Raw genomic sequence first — 21,218 nt, forward strand, 5'->3', positions numbered from 1 at the left:
ATTCCGATGCAAATTTAAATGATTTCGTCAATGATTAACCTCCTCCAGCTTCATGTCAGAGACATTAGCTTACCTCAAAGTAAATTACCTTCTGTGTGTCGGTAAGATATCTAAAACGACATAAAAAGTGGAAGTGGTTCAAAATCAAATCACAATTTTTTAACGGGCAGAAATGTCACTGAACTAACAGAGCTAATAAAAGTTTTTTAAGAAACGTCGTCTTGGTAGACAATTTTTGGCTACAAATGGATTGTTACAGAAAAAAAATCTGGTCAAATTTATAACCTTTCCTGGTAGCATACTGGAAATGTATATTTGTAGTATTATGACTTTTAATTAACTTATTTTAATTAACCATTGATTTCTGCTGAGGGTTGATAATAATATTATCACACATATATATATATATATATATATATATATATATATATATATATATATATATATATATATATATATATATATATATATATATATATATACATATATATGTCTGAGATAACGCTTGCCGTAAGAAGCGTGGTAGCGGGGAAGTGAAGTGGGGGGGGGTGTGAGTGTGGCGCGTCATGTGACGTCGGGCCGAGCGATGGGTGACAATACACACACACGCACTTCATCATTTCGAACGGGTTGGATTGGTGAGCGTGTAATGCACGATTTTATTATTAAGATTAATATTACGTGCGCGCGCGCCTATAAATTACCTTACACTATATTTATATGTAAATAACATACAAATAAGTTTTTTTTAATTCGTGTATCAATTCCTTTTCGAAACCACCTGTTGAAAACAACGGGCAGAACACTAGTATTGAAGTAAAAAGCTGTACTTTGAAATCAAATTAGTAAAATTATTAATTTCTTCAAAAAGAAAAGTTTTTTATTACTGAATAATTATTAGTTTTGAATTTTTATATATGTACTCGTAAATGAAAATCAATACATTATTTATAAAAAATATATACAGAATATACGCTAAGGCATGTGTTTTCTTACTACTAACTTTTAGATATTTAAATACTTTCACCTCAACATTTTTTTTACAATTACGTATGAATGAAATATTGGTTCAATTTAATAATGACAAATAATTCACAGAGCACTTTTGAATTTATATGATATGTATATCAAAGCTAAATTTATCACAATTTTTTGTACTATAAAAGTAAAGTTTATACATACATATGTATGTGGAAGAAAATGATTCATTACATGACGTTATATTTACATACATAATTGAAAAGCTTTTCACTCATCCATTGGCCTAAAACTTATCTCAAATGCATTTACGGCTTCATGTGCAGCTGCATAATATTTCACACAAACATTGCAGTGTTTGTTTTTTCAACTACGCTAGCAAATTGTTTATCGGCTGTTTACTTATTCATGAATTCGTACGAGCTTTGTTTGTCGACTTTAATCGGCACTCGCTCGGCTCGGCGCATACGTAAAGGGGTCGGTGCAATATGCACCGGTGGAGTTATCATTACTGCGAAAAAGGGGGTGGTGGGGTTGAAATTATGGCAACGTGAAATCGTCCCACAATACGTTCCCTTTTCTTTATTTATGGGGGGCTATTATCGCTGATAAGCTCCGCAACATGGAGGGGTCTCGCGAACATACGCGAGAAAGTTCCGTGAAATATTTGCATTAGATTCGGCGCAAAAATGCCTCCGAGACCGAGTTTCCTCGTCTGCGAATATATCTGGTTCATTTCCGTAATGAAGTTTAATAATGCTTTTGGGGTGGGTTGTGTAATAGGCGCGCGCGTTCTCTCTATATTAAAACCGTTTCGCCTAGAACGTTGTTAATATTGAGTGCGAATGTGAAACCATTTTTTGCGCCGTGTGCGAAAAAAATTGGCTTTAATTTTCCGTTCTGCACGTGGTTTATGATTGGAATTTACATATTTAACCCTTTCTGCGAAGCAATATCGGCTTGATCCATGCTGTTTAATGGATGTATTTCAACAGACGAACGATCCGTTGATATGTATTTTAGCTTGGGTATTGAAAATGCATTCGTATGTTTCCGAGAACCATTTGACCCACATTTGGAATTATTGTTCTTATATAATGAAATTGATTTGTGTTGTTTTCCACACAATCTCTAAATATTTCAAATATACAAAATGGTACATACGTACATTATTATGTAAAGGTGAACTTTAGGGCGAAAAATTAAGACATAGAACGACACAAAATATCACAGTTGCAGTTTTACATACGTATAAATTCGTTTATCACATTATATAGGTATACCATACTAATACACCATTATATTATACTATGAAGAAAATATAAACTTAAAAAAATATATAAATTCGGAGCTGGCAGGCTGGTGAATCTAAAACTACTACTGCGTCTTTCACTTCGATTTCAGAAAATCCTCTTCACGTCTATGCTATATTATATTATAACAAAACATATTTCTCATTCTATTCAATGAACTAAGCATTATTGTCATGTGAAGATTCCGTCAAGTTTGTAGTGCTTTTCAAGTGTGATATATTTTCGTTTTACAACTATCGCCAATATGCTTTACAAATGTGTAGGCGTAGTTTTACCTAAAAATATATATAAAAAAAAATTATATGTCACTTCATATTAAATTTTATGTATTTTTTTCATTACTTAGTCCCATTGGTACTATTATCGTTACTATTTATATGCTAGAAATAGTCTTGGTTTTGCTGCTATTTTAAAAGTAATATGTGCCTTCAAGAATAGACTTAGATCTACGTCAGAAACTTTTCACCGTTACGTAACTTACGCTGGCATAAAATCCATCATTAAAACGGCAACACTGCGTACGCGATAGTCGTAAAAACAGGCACGATCTCGCTCTCACCTGAGACCGACTTAATTAATCCGCGACTAATGTCTTGACTAATGACGGCATTATAATTCCGCACGAAATTAGTGCCGGTGGGGTTCTAAGAAATTCCCCACCCACCTCCCCCCACCCTCTTTTGAAACTCCCTAGGCCCACCGACCGACGTCACGCAACTAAATCAAACATCAACCCTTAAAATAAATTAGTCGTCGTTGCAGGCTGGGGCCGTGCTTCATCCGGATCCACGGCGTAAATCAACCAGACGCACCCCTTGAAAGCCTTCGCCGGTTGAGACAATCTCGGCTGAACTCAATTAACCCCTTCCAGGCCGGAAGTGAAGCGTCTTTCAGTCAGGACGATGCGTAATCATCGCCACCTGTGCTGGCTGGAGTCACCATGACGGTGGAAATTCGGCATAAAATGAAACAGTCAATTTCCGAGTGAATGAAAGAGGATTCAGTAAAAGCTAAATGCAATGAACCCCAGTTTGGTGGAATTTATATTTGATGAAAAAAAATTACATGATAAATTTGTATGTCTTTTCAGTTAGTATTCTTATATTAGATCAACTATAATATTAACTATTAAACTGATTTTAAAAATGTACATTCAACATAATTCATATTAGTGGTAACCGTGTAATGCTTTAAGCTGGATGGTCACGGGCTTAACCCCTGGCTTAATGCTGTCAGCCAAACCTTGAATATGTGACTCCAGATCGATCTCTTCGTCAGAGTTTGCCAATTTATCTGATTTCATTGAAACGGTTGCAACAAATAGGCAACTTTGTCCAATTTCCCGCAAAATATGAGTTTTCTTCATTTTGAATTCCCTGATTTATAAAATGCTGCAAAAATATTTGTTAAATTTATCCACAAATGTATCTATGATACTCTGTAAAATTGAACTATAAAGTGTTTATTGTATTTATCGCTATTGTTTAATCAGGAAGGCGCATTGGAGTTTACCTGTTAGGCCTTCTTGGTGTTTGTCTCATTTTCCTCGTTTGCTCAATGCTGAGCGTTGTGGTTATTGATGTTGATGAATTTTATTTTTTTATTTTATTTTACATATATACCAGGAAGGCCTTACAGGTAAATCCCAATGCGCCTTCCTGGCCAATTACAAATACAAATACAGCATTTTTATTATAAGTCGTTGAATTGCGAGACACTGAAAAAACTCGCAAATTAACGAGACATCTATGAATTGTACATAAATTTTTATTGTACATCAATCAAATTTTTCAAATAGTGGTGACATAGTAGGTAGGAAGGATTTTTAGCCAATTTTTTTTTTTCCGGGAACCGTTTCAACAATGAAATCAGAGAAAATTGGCAAACTCTGATAGGAAACGATCAACCTGGAGTCACAAATCCAGGTCTGACCAGCAGCATACTCTGAAAAATTCATTTTCATTCAGGGATAGAACCCGGCACCTTCTTGACGGTAAGCAGAAGCTTAACGTCCGAGCTATGCTGCTGGCTATGGACGGATTATGGACGATCCTGGCCATATGGCCAGGAAGAATGTGGGGAGTCATAAAATGTCCCTTTCTCTCTTTTTCAGGGTCCATGTCTCGACTCCATACAATGCAATGAGAAACACCAGAGATTTCAACAGACGGATTTTTGTTCTTCCCATAATAGAGTCGTTATTCCATTTTTTTATCAGACTGACCATTGCCTTTTTCATCATTCCTATTCTTCTGCGGATTTCCAATTATTTGCATCCTCCTTCCCTTGATACCTAGGTATGTAGATAAAGTCGTTGAATTCCTCATAGTCTTTTAAGGCGTCGGATTTTATGAGAGTCCCAAATCTTGTTATACTTTTATTTATCTCTAGACTCATGTGTTTACTCTCTATCTCTATTTTACGAAGTAGTTCAGCAATTGCACCCTCATTGCTTTAAAATTGTCCAGGAAGGCTCATTGTGGTTTACCTGTTGGGCCTTCTTGGAATATACATAAATATGTATAAAAAAATAAATAAAGTCCTTTTGATTTTTAATTTTTATACTGCACTAGCTGAACCCGGCATGCGTTGCAATGCCACAATTTTTTTACCCAATTTTTTTAACAGTAATCTTTCAGGACATGCATACAACAAATCCTGAAAGTTCAGTGGTTTAGGAGCCTATTCGAGACACACAAACAGACAGACATTTATTTATTTTTATATACATATGTAATATGTATATAGATATATATACATATAACACTGGATTCTTTTGGTTTCAATTTTATTTAACCTCACGTAGAGATGCTCACCTTGTAAAGCTTTTTATAAAAATCATAAGTGGTGAAAGTCACATTCCAGATTTGTTGGTTGACTTCAAGCTTTAGGTGCGCTGGAGGCTGTGAAAATCTGGCTCCAGAATTCTTTTTTTCACTTTCAGAACCAGTTTTTCTCAATTGGATCCAGAGTTTGTTGAAAAACTCCTCTAAAATTCCACCCAACTTCTACACATGCTGTTTGAAGATCTTTGATATTTTCACTGCACCATAAATTTTTGTTGAGCAACATCTTAGTTGCATGTTTACATTCTTACTCCATTTTTGTATCTAAAATTCATCCATTTTCCATTGAATAAGAATATTTTCGGAAGATCAACAATTTTTCATTGAAAAATTAACGATTGAAATAGTAATGAGAGAATATTATTACTATCTTCTCTTCTTCTTCTAATGCCGAATCCGTATTCGGACGTAGGGCAGACATCGTTTATGGCCCGTGCGAATTCTTCCCTATCATGGGCAAGCCGAAATAACTTTTCGAGACCGAGTCCCATCCATGACCTGATGTTCCGAAGCCAAGAGAGCTTCTTTCTCCCAAGCCACCGTTTGCCTTCTATTTTCCCTTCTATGATTGATTGTAGAAGGCGATATTTGGGGCCTCGAATAATGTGGCCAAAGTATTCCATCTTACGGTGCTTAACCTCTTTTTATGAAGAAGCTGGAGGACTGTTTCGTTTCTTACATGCTCCTCCCACGAGATCTTTAGCATCCTCCGGTAACACCACATTTCAAAGGACTCTATCATGTTCATGGATGCCACTAACAGCGTCCACGTTTCGCATCCGTACAGCAAAACTGACAAAACATAGGAGTGCAGGACTCTTATGCGCAATTTCATAGACAACCTTCGACAACACAAAACATTTTTCATGCTGCCGAAGGCATTTCTTGCATTATTAATAGATATACTGAGCGTTAAAAAACAGCTTATATGTACATATGTACTTAAGCAAGGAAGAAGTTTTAATTTCAAATCATTCGAATTTTCATTTTATATATGATAAAGTGATATTCCGGAAAATCACTTTTCCTAGTTGTCTTCGCTGTAGATTTGACTTTAATATGAATTAAACGATTCGCCTCGCATTGGACCGAATTAATTGAAAATTGGACACTTTAACGGGAAGTTGAGCAGAGTGCGACCGAACGAGGCGAAGGGAGGAAACGAGGGAGGGGGAGGGGTTGAAACGTAAAAAATGTCTAGCGCCGGATTGACGGATGTCCCCCATCAAACATAACGGCCGAGTTTCGCGCTTAAGTGAATCTATTTTTTATGAAGTCGCGCGTAAAACGCTCCGCGGCTCCAGCTCGCATCCATTATGGTAATAGAGCTTCCTTTGGCGTTCGGAAGGGTATGGGGCGGAAGAAGCCTGAGGAGGGGGGTGACGGGAAAAATTCCTCATTCGTTATTGGTATGTCCTCCTCCCTTCGGGAAAAATACACGGACACCTCCGAGGTCATTGTGAAGAATAATTGGCCTATTCCTCCGTAGGCGGTTTCCGCTTCGAGAACTTTACTCCGACGCTTCGGCTGACAAAGGACGACGACGTCGATGACGGTAATAGGCTGTGTCACAATTTCCAGCGAAAAAAAAGAAAGTTCTGTTTTTTATCCCCGTCTCCTCACACTCTGACGAAAGAGAGGCTTTTATGCGTAGGCGATTTTGCGCTTCCAAAATGGTTTTTGATTACCATTAGAAATTCGACCGAAGCGTGCCACTATGCCTCGAGTGATACTACGGCAAACATATTCTAAATAACAACGGCAAGATGTTTCCAAAGTAATATGTAATATTAATAATATGATGTCGAGGGGTTGTCTCAATATTTTTGCAGTTTATTGTAATAATTCTCATACACATGTACATACATATATTAACCAGCAGCGTGTTCTAGTTGTGAGTATTAAATTATTTCGTGCTTGATGTCACGGGTTCGATTCCAGACCTTGGTTTGTCGAGGTAGATCGTTTCTTATCAGAATTTGCCAATTTTTCTGATTTTCATTGAAACGGTTCCTGTTAAATTGGCTTATCCTTCTCAATTTTCTGTTAGCTATTGTTATATCACAGGTTTCACCAGATTTCTCACCATATACATATGTCTCTGTGGTTGTTTTTTTACTGTAAAAATTCGTATTATTACATGAAAAATGTTATTTATCGTATTTATACGATGTTTGTATATATCTGATCATAGATGGCAGGTATTGTTTCGATTTACTACATGTGTATGTATGTAAAATTATGTATAAAGATGTCTCGTTAATTATGAGTTTTCAATGTCTTTTAATAAATTAACCATAGTGACGATCTGGAGCTAATCTGTAATGTTACTATGGCGAAATCGTAAAAAATAAAAAAACATTTTGTTATGCAGATTATTTTGTTAGTCTTATAATGAGATTTTTTCTTATTATGCCTCAAACACCAAAATTTACCATCAGCAAAGATCAGTGGTTGGAGTGTAATGCTTTCACCATAGTAGTTACGTGTTCAATTCCTGGTCCGGTGCTGCTGGCCAGACCTAGGATATGTGACTTCAATTCGATCGGTTCCTATAAGAGTTTGCCAATTTATCTGATTTCATTGAAACGGTTCCAACAAATTCGCATCATTGTCCTATTGTCTTGCAAAAATTCATGTTTTTATCATTTCAAATTTGCTGACTTATAAAATGCTTGCCAAAGTTATCCATAGATGCCTCTATTATGCTATGTAAAATTGTTTATCGATGTTTATAATTGGTCAGAAAGGCGCATTGGGGTTTACGTGTTGACTTTCTGGTATATGTATATACCTACATACATTTATACAGATATGTATATAAAAATTTAGTAAAAAAAAACATAATAAATACTGGAAACAAAAAAAAACTATGCAGTTAATGATAAGTTATTACTAATATATACATATTTACATAGTTAATAAATATATAAGTTCTAGTTTTTAAATATATATGAGAATTATTGTTAATTTAACTTATGAGCAATAAGAGCTTTAAATAAAAACTTTGTGAATAGTAGCCTCGTAAAACCAAATTAGCACTTTATTCAAGGCAATGAAAACTGTTTTATCGACCTTTGTTTTGTGTTATTTTTATTGCGCTTTTCGATTTTATTTTTACAGCTAGGGTTTTAAACGTGTTACACAAAGATGGATTAAAACTTCTTTTACATTTTAACATTTTTTTTTTCATCAAAAGTGGATTTTGAGGTTTGTAAATTAGGGTAACGACACATTATTGCGAAGAAGTGAGAACAAAACCTAAAAACTAAATAGTTGAAAATTTTGAACCATGCGTAATGCTAAAGATCTTCTATTGCAGATTGGATAAAAATTTAGTATGGCAAAAAAATCGGATAATCAGTGTATGAAACAGTTTTATATTAATATTTAATATTTGAAATCAGTAATAACCACTGATATAAATTATTTAATATACATATAAACCTATATACACACACACACACACACACACATATATATATATATATATATATATATATATATATATATATAAATTTTGCTAATATTGAAGAAAATTTATGAGTCATTTTTAACACTTTTAATCATAAATAAATCGATGGATTTCAGAACTGTATTTTATTTTGATGTATGTAATTTCTAGTGAAGCTAAATGTCATATATTTTTTTTTAATGCTAAAAATAAATTTATTTGTATTTAATGCTAAAAATAAATCCCTGTCTGCACTAGTATGTATATTTAAAAAAACGAAACAAGCATATAATGGTAGGTCACAATTATGCTCCAAAATCATTAGAAATAATGACGACCGTTTAAATGCTACACTAATTTATTATTCCGTCGTTAATCTCCGTTGAGCTAAATACGAGGACAAACTTAAACGATAAAAAATCTAAAACCGAATGTTATAGTATTAACGCTAATGGATCGGTCGTGTGCGGCAGTACCTACCATTATTATCGTCGCATGTGGAAATTAGGTAAATGGTGAGTCGACAGTCTGTGTTCAGCTAAGAGGATAATTGTTAATATTCAATGCGGTGATAAAAGGGACTTCGGTCCGTTTCGCAGGACGACGGCAGGATGAAGCTGTTAGGAAAGAGTTAATGTTCTGCTCGCTAGATTTTCCGCTTCGTTGAAAGGATCATAATGCTCCCGAATAAATCACCACGTAAACGGTGGAAATTCTCCTATTATAAATACACACCCATACCTACACAACATCACGCAAACCGGGAAAATGCGATTTTCAAGAAATATTATTATATGCTCGCGTCCGTTATAAATCACGCATTATTAAATGTGTTTTGTTTTTGTTAAATTGTTGGCGCTCTTCGGGATGAACGCACTTCATCCAGGAGTCAAAATATTAGATCTGCTCATGGATAATATAGACTATTGAAATTTATGATAATCGTTAAATGATGCATATCTTATCAAAGCTAAACTATGTATCCATCTAAAGCACCGTGGCAAGGATATATTCATAGGTTACATTTTATTTTATTTATTTATTCAATCGAACATGTATACTCGCCTTTACAGATCGCGTGTACTAATACAGACCAATTAACACTGAATGATATATAAATACATAATAATTATTATGTATATATCTTTAAATTGTATACAAAATCTATGGTCAAACATTGCAAAATAGCTTTAACGATTAATAACGATTAATACAAGAATTTATAAAATGCGAATTCATACAAACATCATCCACAGAGACATCTATCGAGAAATTTTTGCAGTATTTTTTTATTATATAAATCGGCAAACCTCAAGACGTGAATAGCTTGAGATTTTCACGAGAGATAGGAAAGGAGATGGACATTTTGCAGGAACCGTTTCAATTAAAATTAGAATAATTGGTAAAATCTGATAGGAAATTGACCTGGGGTCACAAACCAAGGCCTGGCCAGCAACCACTAGTGGGAACTTGAACCGTGACCACTCTGGTCGAAAGCATAATATGCTAACCACTTGTCCACGCCGTTGGTTGAATAATTATTTATGTCTGTATGTATAATACACTATTCGTTTGGTATATGAAAATTTACGCAAAGATTTTAAGGATATTTATATATAGTATACTAGTGTTTTTACCCGGCTTCACTCGGTATTTGTAATATAAATCGCTAAAACATGGCCAATCTAATAGTTAACATTTTATTAAATTTATTTGAATATTCATTCGTTTTTTTTAATTAAATTGAACGTTACGGATTTTACGAATCAAACAAATATACATATAAAGTATCTTTCGAAATTATATATTAGATTCTATAAGATTAATTATACTACTGAATTGACGTTGAATATCATAACAATACACATATAGCTTTTATGTACGATTTTATAAAAAAATATTCGTCTGACACAAAAATAATTTCGTTGAAGTCTCATAAATGAAAATATGTAGTCATTTATGAGACTTCATCGAAAATTTCATACGTTTTTCGTAAAGCTGAAATTATATACATATGTATACTGACTAAAATTACCAGGAAAATTTATTATTATATTATTGTAAAAAAGTATCTATGCTCTATTTTACGATATATGTATGTAAGTAATATTGCAATGCGAAAGAAAATATCAGATTTATTGTGATTTTAAAAGCAACACTAGTAGTTTTCGATTAAAGTTCCGTCTATATTAACCAACACTGCACGGAAAAGACTTCAATATTGCTTGCGTCGTATCGTTGAGTCAATATTGTTACAATATAACGTTTCCGAAAATATTCATATGCAACACTTTCATCAGCACGGGTGCACTCGCCTCTATGACGTCACGTCATTCATAAATGTTTCCACAGTGGCCCAAGAAAACCGGTTCTGCTTGATACATTTCGTGTCGGCTACTGCTATTACGGATACGCCACGTACATATTATATTACGGAACATACATATGAATGTGTCCATATAGAATGTATTAAATAATATTTTTCATGCTGCTGTTTATATATATGTACATATATAATATAATTATATAATATAAGTATAAACGAACCTTCATAAATCGATACCTTTAAAAATACGACAAAGTACAAAATCAGTGTTAGTGTCACACTCTTCCAAAAAATTGATCAATTTGAATATACATATGTACATATGTATGTACCTACATATGAAAATGCTCAATATTTCGTATGTACATTTTGCATTATGTATATACCAACCGGATGAAATATTTTATTAAAATTTATATACGTATGTGGCATACATTTATAGATGCAATGTATGAATTGTTACAAATATGTGTATGTAAATTGGTGTTTTGCACAAACGATGTCGTTATGGTTGTTCCATATTATGAGAGTGCAGTGTGTGTGTGTGTGTGTCCGAATGCGCCGCAGTGCATTCGCGGCAGGTGTTGCATTCTATTTATTCGGGTCTGCATTCGGATGCTGAGTCCCGGAACGACCTGGCTTAGGGTGCCCACCCTTTTTGCGCTAGGCTCACCATAAATATACACGTATACGGGACACGTGAACCGGCTGCGGCTCTATTTACTGCCTCCGGGCGAGTTCTGTCCCGCCGCCACTGCACTGCAAAAGAGTGCATCGAACCCGTGCAGATTACGTGCATGCACTGCAACTATTCGATTTTACGAATGGAAAAGAAAATAAATAGCGATGGAAAAAATCAGGGAAATGTAGGCCAGCATAAATTTTCAGTTTATTGAATTTGTCCAGAGCTTTTTATGCATCGGTGATACGTAGGACAACATGAAACGGTGTGACAATCAATTTTTACTATTACCTGGTTTTTTATTTAATATTAGGGTCATGATAAAATAAGAAGACGTATGGTTTTTATGGTATGAGTTTTCAAATCAACAATGCTACTTTCTTCAGGAATATCTGATGAAAAAGAATTTTGTGTTCTTTTTAAATGTGTTTTATCAGTGATGACGTATGGTTGTGAAACTTTGGTATTGAACTCCAAAGTGTTCCACAAAGTGCAATGCATTCAAAGAAGTATGAAACTTTGTATGCTCGGTATAATGGGGAGAGATAAGAAATGTATCACGTGGGTAAGAAGTATGCCAAGGGTGGTTGATATAGTGGACAGAGTGAAGAAATTGAAATGGCAATGATCGGGTCACGTAGCTATAGATAAATGTTTGAAATAAGTGCTGGAATGGTACCCGAGAGAATATAAAAAGGCAGAAGGAAGTTAAATTGTTAGGAGTAAATTGGATGAGAGTCCGAAGAAGTTTAATGCATTCAAAGAAGTATGAAACGTTTTATGCTGGGCATAACGAGAAGAGATAGAAAACGGAATATATGGTTTAAAAGTATGTGGATATGTATAACAAATTCAATTGTAATGGTGAGGATAAATAGATGAGAAACTTGAGACGTTGAACGCCAAAATATTACGCAAAGTCCAATGCACTCAAATAAGTATGGAATTTTCTATGCTTTGCATGACGAGGATATGAAAAAGAATACGTGGGTGATAAGCATGACAAGGGTAGTTGATATAATTAAGAGAGTGTAGAGATTAAAATGGCAATGGTTGGCTCACGTAGTTAGTAGAATGGACAAAAAAATTGGTGAAAGGAAGGTGGGTGCATGAAAATATAAAAAAAATATATGGAAAGACAAGGATGAGAGTTCAATGAAGTTCAATGCATTCAAAGAAGCATGATACGTTGTATGCTCGGTATAACGAGGGGAGATAGAAAACGGAATATGTGGGTTAGAAGTATAACAAAGGTGGTTGATGTAATGGTAAGGGTAGATAGATTGAAATGGCAATGGTCAGTTCACTTTGCTAGAAGAATGAACGATAGATGAACAGAAGAAGTGCTGGAATGGTGATAAAATGTAAAAGGGTAAAAGGAAGACACAAGGAATATGTGTGGATCAAATATGTGGGGTCCACTGCTAGACCTTCATCCAATACTTGTTGGTGAATGTCAGTAAATGACGACGTATGTATGTATATAGTATGATAGTAGCTAATTTTTAACCGTTAAAAATCTCCAGCCTATGTTCATATGTAGCTTTTACATAAAAAAGGCTTTCGATATGGCATATCATTAAAAATAGAACATAATGAATGTTATTGGATCAAATTACATTACATCATGTATTATGCTTGAGTTAAAATTAAATTCGACTAATTAGTATCAAATCACCGAAAAGCATGTCAAAATGAACCCTGACACGTCAGAGACTACACAGAGTTGTGTAATTATTAAAATGATCTACTAAATTATTAAGCTTCATATCTAATGGACAGGATAATCCACAAGATGGATTAGAAGTGCGCGTCAGTGACGTCTCGCCGAATTTACGCATCGCGTTTTTTCCCTCTCGGGCGTCTTCCTTAATTGAGATCGTTTAAATATTATATTGAAAAAGAAAAGAAACCGAAAACGAAAACGTAACTCTTCGGCGAAACTTTTAATGCGACATTAAAAAGGCGCACCCTATCTTCGGCAGTTTGCATTAAAAATTTATCCCCTCCTTATAAAACAGCCGTTCACCTTCATCAATTTGGATGAAAACTTTGCTTTCAAGCGAAACTTCCCCGTTATAGATATATTAGCCAACTTCGAATCCATATTTAAAATATTCATTCGCCATTAATGTGACTTTGGTAACTTGCTTAACTGCTGACGAAATTAAAACGAACGAACGGCACACCTGGCACACCTCTTACATTCCACTACGACGAGTCTAAACATCGACGATGGTTTCAAGTTATACTTTTGATACTAAATAAATGCCTTACCTTATCATCAACGTCGCCATCGATGACTCTTCCGTCCCAAATTCTCAGCTGAGAGTTGCAATCGGTTGACTGGTCGAAAGCTGCCGAATCCGGCGAAGCTGCGTGATATTTGATGAACGATATCCACACTATTTCATTACTGCGACCCTAGAAATATATTAAATTGCATTTTTAAAACTTGCTTTTATACATTTATGGAATATGTATATTATCGGGGACTTACTTGAAAATGATATCTGCATGTTGTGTTTGGTGGTAGTGAATGTCTCGGATTTCTCAATATACCGGAACTGGCATCGAATGTGTTCAATAAGAATTCACACCTTCCATCTTCTCTAACGTATGTGTGCGAATTGATGTCCATAAAAAGAACCTGAAACAATGATATTTATAAATTGACTTATCAATGCCTTTTTTTTTACAAAGACTCAATTTTGCGCGAAAGTACTAAATGAAAGTACGAAAATATATTTCATATAACGAAATTTTTTGTAGACGTTTGAATTCATAGGAAGTACAATTTTTTTTAATCAAAAAAGAAATATGAAAAAGTTGTGACTGAAGGTCTGAAAACTTTCATTAAGAGCCATGGTGTTAAATGTAAAATTTTTACCATATCCATTTGCTTAAAAATAAACTTATAGTCCAATACTTAATGTACGATATAATTTACTGTATTGTAATTCACCCAAATAAAAATAAGAAAACGTGTGAAAAATATTTTATTTCAAAATAATTTCTTGAACTTTTTTAAAATCATTTATCGCTCGAATTAGTACATTCAAATAAAAAAATATTGAGATTGAATAAAATCCTTGTAAACGTAGTAAAATTTAAAAGTAAATGTATATTGCCCGAGGAAAATATGTATAAAAAAAGAATTCTTGACTTTTAAGTATACTAAAGCAATAAATTTGCGAAATAATCTCATGGTATCACGGTCAAAAAAATGTGTAAAAGGAGTATATTTTTGACTTTTAAAATTCGCTATATAATTAATTATTAATATTTAAAAGCAATTAAAATCACAATCAACAGGAAAACCATCTGACTATTGATTCCAATCCTCACTTTTGTCAAAAAACACATACAAAAATCATTGTCATATTCGATTTAAGTGGATTAAATTCAATAAACTTGATTTTTTTGCTCATCGGAAAATAGTTGAAAATACAAACAAGTATGATTTTAATTTCTATGATAATAAATAAAAAAACAAACAACGTTCAAATCAAATTAAATAAAAAAGTTATAATCAAAACATCAAGTGATTTAAAAGTCGCTTATTATGTATGGAACACATTCGCTGCATATTCAGCATTCAGCGAGTATAATCGCATATGAAACTTTGCCGTATATATTTATTTTATTGTACCGCTTCCTCTCTCGGTTTATACGGTAAAATTGGCAGAGTGCGTAGACGAATTGACGTGTGGGTGGGTGGGTGGGTGGGTGGTTTGGAAGTGTAGGTGCTACACTGCTACGATAGAGCGCACGAGTGCTACTAAGTCGAGGGGTCTGCGACACGGGCTGGGGGTTCATTACTGGCGGAAAACTTGCTCCAAACAATGTTAAGGGTTGCCTTGTTGTGTTACTACTGTGCCCTCGAGGGTAGGGCCCGGCTAAGATATGATGATTTGAGTTATGATTGTACCGAGCGCAATTTTCGGAAGTGAAATAGTTTCGGCTACGTCAATCAATATACGAGTTTATATGGATGTGGATGTTGTATGCGGAAACAAAACAACTGCTCAAATTGATTCTGTTCGAGGGGAATTATTGGAGGTGAAGTCATTCCAATTATTTTGACAATTCTGCCAAGTGAAAGTGACAATACAAACTTGCAACTCACGCCTTTTTCTTATTCGATTGAAAGTGACAGAATTTTTCTTTGTATTTTACAATATTTCAGAACCGTTTTCGAGCTTCATTATTTTAAATGACTTAGATGTTTTCATATTATATAAATAATGTGACGAATAATTTCAACCGATATCAGCAATACTAATTTGGAGACAATAAATAATATGGAGTATAGAAGCTTGATATAAATGGTAATTCGAATAGATTTAAAGTACATTAATTTAAATTGAATAGATAAATCTCGTTACGTTGAGTAAACACAAAAAGTTCATACACTAAAATTTTATTTAATATATGAGCCGTTATATTTGAAAGTGGCATAAGTTCCCTTTCTTGTGCATATCTAGCAAAACATTAAATCTAATGGTTTGCGTTTAAATATATTTAAAATTACCTGTAAAACGTTTATTCTGCTTTTTAGAGATTTTGGACATATCGAATTAAAAGAAGTCGCAATAATTTGTGGATTAAATCAAATAGAAAGTGTTTTTAGAATTGAAAATTGGACTTCCGCCACTTTCAAATATAACGGCTCATACGTAAAATAGTGGGCTTAAACTTACACAAGCTAATGCCGATAAAAGTGCATTATCGGCTTATAAGGCTTCAAATAATTAACGAGGCATTTAAATTTTAAGCCAATTATTTTCTAAAGTCAACTTTGTATGAAATGCAAAATGATTTTCAATAAAATTTTATAAGATTTCATGTGTTCCATATCCAAAAATAAAGTCTTAATATTCGCACACATTGAAAGTGAATTTAAATACCATATTTTTTCATGCGGGTTTCATCTTATTTTTATCGAGCATAGAGTGTGGGTAAAGACGTTGCAATAAAAATTTATCGATACACAATAAAATATCACGTCAGCACATTTATATTTTCCGGTTTTTCCGTCCCCAAACAGGAAGGAAACACTCGTCGTTGGCTAAAGTATGAACTTTTTTTTTTATTATTATTACCGTACCTATGTAGTATATACATAATGTATATTGAAAATGTCTTACAATTCACGTCAAATCTGGAGATTTATTCTTGCGCGAGATCGGGGGTGACGTATCAAAAAAGTTTTAATAGCACAGGCAGTAAAATGCGACACACACACACCAGTATGAACGTATGGGTAGTTTGAAAGAGTGAGTATGATAACAGTGACAACTTATATACGAGGGTGATTCTTTTTTTTTTTTTGAGAGGCTCCCTTTCTATTTTTAGGAAACGGAAGATTGATGAGTTTTATTATGGGTATATAAAATACGATTGTGGTGTATGACAAATGCATTAGGCAACAGAAGTTTAATCAACTTTGAAAAATGCACTTAAAATAAAAGTAAAGAAATGAAGTATTTTTTGACGCATTTAAATTTTTTACAGGCTAAGTACCTACATACATACATATACAGACACCATTAGGAAACTCTTATAAATTAAATATGTATTCAAACTCATAATTATATGTATGATAAGATAGTGAGAATTGGAGACGATGTTATACATATGTACGTCAAAACTTAATGTATAAAAAAAAACAAATTAAATAAATACATTAAACAATTTATGTAGTTTTATAAATAGTTACATGGCAACATATGTACCTATACATACATAAATATGTATCAGTGGCATGCCGTCATTGGACTAGAGAGAATATGAAAGTTTCTTAACATTTAAAAATATCAGTTAATCAATTAAAATAAATTCAAATCATTATCCATGTTGATGTTGTTAACTCGGATTAGAAAAGTTCAGAAACCAGATAGTCCCAGTGGTAGTAGATTGTTATGGTATGGTCTGCCGCGTCGTTCACTTGCACGGAATATTCATCTCGATTCTGTTCCCTTCGCATTATTTACTTTTTACTCGTCTTTTCAAAGCATTCATAGGATCTTCACTAAAAATATTCTGATTCGAGTCTATCCAACAATATTTTAAACCATTTTTTTTTGTTAAAATAACACATATTTACACATACATACACATGTATGTACATTCTTGAATATCTATATGACGAGGGACTCGGTATGCGAAACGATTATCTCATAAAAAATCATTACGGAGCGCATGGAAACAAATAAGGAAGCCTTGGAATGTTGCATTCTTGATCGATTGTTCGACAAATCATTGAGAACATTAAGTTTTGAAGAAAAACAAGATGTTATTAGGAAAGGTAGGCAGGCTACTTAGGATATTTCAGTTAGCACAAAAATGAAAAATTATACATTTTATTTATTTAGTCATTTTAAGACATATTAATAAGCTTTTATATAAAATTTGTAAATTAATGTATTTATGTAAAATTTGTAAATTAAATCTTTTATATATTTTAAAATAATAGAATAGTATTATACTTCTGAATGAATATGGAAAATATCTGTTTTAAAAGTTTTAGTGATTAATCTGAATGAATATTCTGATATCTGAATGGAAACTCGTATGAAAATCATAGTTATCAATATCACAGATTATTTTAATTAAAAAATTAAAAAAATTTAGTGTCCAAACCTAGTCCTCGGTTTTAAAAATCGCGGCATGCCACTTGTATGGATGTACATATGTACATACAAATGATAAAATAATAAGAACTGAGAAATCGAATACTTAAAAAATTATGTTTTCAATAAAACTCATTAAAATTTTAATCACTTCCAAAAGAACATGCCTCATTAGAGGTAATAAAATTTTCATAATTTATTTTCTAACTTTGAAAGCCGTGCTGAAAGTCCTCAAGCTTTTATCTATTAGCGCTTCATTTTAAATTGTCAGTTTTGTAACATCAATTGCATATATACATATTTTAACTGAAAATATTTACATTTCAAATTAAAAATGTTCTCTGCAAAATTTTCCAAGCAAATATGTGAATCCAAAGAAATGGACAACCCAATATGAAAACCATGCAGTTTTACAAATAGCATTGCGCAATGAATCGTTCAAAATTTCCACATGAAATCAAGCGTTCGTGCAAATTCATTGGGCCATTAAAATATAATTGTGAATTTTATAAATACAATGTTTATTGTTTTCGCATAATTATATCGCATTTCATCCTCGAAAGGCTTGCTTATGACGTCCGCCAACTCAAGCGCCACTACCTCAATTCAAAAGATGAAAATATTGTTCGTTTGTGCAAACGTTTCCTCTTTCATTTGTTGATGTTTGCGTATTACTCAATAAGGAGGGAAATCAGAGCGAGCGAGATTAAATAAGGCTTCATTTCGCGGGGAGCCGAGCCCCCCACTCGAATGTCATACGACATCTTATCTCGGGGCCGACAATCCCCCAGACGTCATAAAGTGAGTCGGGGGGTAAGTTAGTGAGGGTATGAGGGGTGGAAGGGTGGTCCCTTAAGTCTGGGGGATTAGATAAATGGAGACGTTTCAATTTACCTATGGATAAATGCAGCTGTTTACATTCCGCACGATCGCCCCGGCTCATCCCCGACAATAAAACGCGTTCCATATTCCGTGGGGGCGATACGCCTATGTATCAAATGTATCATAAATACGCGCGTTACACGTATCTCAACCTTAGGTCTAGAGGGTGATCTAAAATGGAGTTTATTTTTGTACGCTAACAAGAAATAATTTTTGTAATTTTGTTTCGGTATCAAAGTACATATTTGTATACATTTACTATTCATGAGGGAAAGCATTATCGATAGTCACGATATCACGTTTAAAATCTAAGATTATCTCTTGCATGGCAAAAATACTCTAGGCCGTCAAACAGAGTAATAACAAAATATTTTTTAACAATGATAATACTACATAAGTTGGACTAGACTTAGAGTCAGTCCAAGTTGTGTCAAAGTCAGGCAAAAAGTGTATCAAATTTTGTATGAAGTCCCGTGTTTGTATTGCCCTTTAAATCCAATAGTATTTGCTAGTACTGTTTGGAATCCATTCTATCAAATTTATGTATAATTAAGATATTGATAATTATTATTTGTATATATTTCTATAATTTAGAAATTTCATAAATAAAAAATTCCATTCCTACTGCAATTCCAGATTTTTTCACAATTATCGTATTTTTCCATACATTTTTTTTGCTTAAGCTTTTAAATTATATGATTGATTGTGCTTATTTTTTAAGTAAGATCCTATTCCAATGTCCAACTAGATCCCTCCGCAATTCTTTATTTTTTAAAATTAATCCCTTTTCTATAAACTATTCATGTAATTCCCTTCTTAATAGATCTTTTAACAATATTCCTACTCATATTGATTATTTTTGGTTGCCTTAAATTTCTATTATTTGATCATTTTTCTTATCAAACGTATGTTTACCAGCAGAATAGACTAGTGGTTAACATATAATAATTTGACAAGGTGGTCACGCATTCAAATCCCACTGGCTTCTGTTGGTTAGACCTTTGATTTGTGAACGTTTGTCGATCGTTTCCTATCACAGTTTGCCAATTTATCTGATTTTCATTGAAACGGTTCTGAAAACTTGACAACCATACCGATTTTCTCGCAAATATCGAGTTTTCAGCATTTTCGAATTTCACTGAATTGTATAAAATGCTGCACATTTACAAATTTGACCATAAATGTATTTGTGGATGTTAATTAATTTGTACATATTAACTGAATTTCGCTCAATTGTTTAAAAAATGTTGCAAATTGACAAATTCGACAAGTCAAGTGTGGATATTAATTCATATGCATAATATTTATGTACTTTGTATAATACTAATAATATTTGTATCAAATGTACAATGTTTCTGGCCAGGAAGGCGCATTGGGGCTACGTGTTAGGCCTTCCCGGTATACATTAATATAAAAATAAAAAATAAATGTACGTACATATATCTACTATCATTATTCAATGTTTTCAATCTTTCTTTTTATTTTTATTTTTTTCATTGTTCTTATTAATCTTTAGAAACTTTTTTGGTGTCAATGTGAAATACGTTCTAATGATGTTTCTTTCCGTTTTTTTTTTAAATAAAATAAAAAGTAGATAAAACTATTACTAGTTCCAATGATGTAATGATTGTCAATGAATCGAATCGAATATACTTTTTATATAGGTATATAGTCGTACATTTAAGCGTAACATATAAAGAAAATATCTAGTTTTCCATGTAAATTTTTAATTATATAAAAATAAAAATAAAAATAAGGCTTATTATTATATAAAAATAAAAATATCTAATATAAAAAGGGCTATGTAAGCTGGTCTCTACATATATTCAAATTTGATCAATGTGTATGTTAGTAGATAGCATTGCGTTCTAAGTAAATGATCATACAACATCGCAAGTATGAATCATTCGCTGCATTGATGCTTTCATGAAGATTTGTATGCTTTGATTTAATTTGTATACCTACATACATATATGAAATGAAAGTTCCTAGCATTCATATGGACATATACGAGTGTAGTTTACAGCCTACGCCACAGTCAATGTACAATAAATTTGTCATTGATACCTTACAGTTCAAAAGCAGAAGCTTTCAAATTCACG

The 21,218-nt window shown here is 33.2% G+C and overlaps 1 protein-coding gene across 1 annotated transcript in view; it reads right to left on the bottom strand.

Annotated features, from left to right (window-relative positions):
• Positions 1-21,218, bottom strand: part of LOC143914059 (uncharacterized) — a 211,921-nt gene that overhangs the window by 18,436 nt on the left and 172,267 nt on the right. The window contains exons 7-9 of the mRNA XM_077434149.1: positions 14,100-14,249; positions 13,877-14,023; positions 8,201-8,212 (exon numbers count right to left, since the gene is read on the bottom strand). Of these exons, the coding sequence (XP_077290275.1) occupies positions 8,201-8,212; positions 13,877-14,023; positions 14,100-14,249 (309 nt within the window). The remainder of the gene's footprint in view (positions 1-8,200; positions 8,213-13,876; positions 14,024-14,099; positions 14,250-21,218) is intronic.

The sequence above is a fragment of the Arctopsyche grandis genome, chromosome 7, assembly GCF_051622035.1.
Source record: "Arctopsyche grandis isolate Sample6627 chromosome 7, ASM5162203v2, whole genome shotgun sequence".
Lineage (NCBI taxonomy): Eukaryota > Metazoa > Arthropoda > Insecta > Trichoptera > Hydropsychidae > Arctopsyche > Arctopsyche grandis.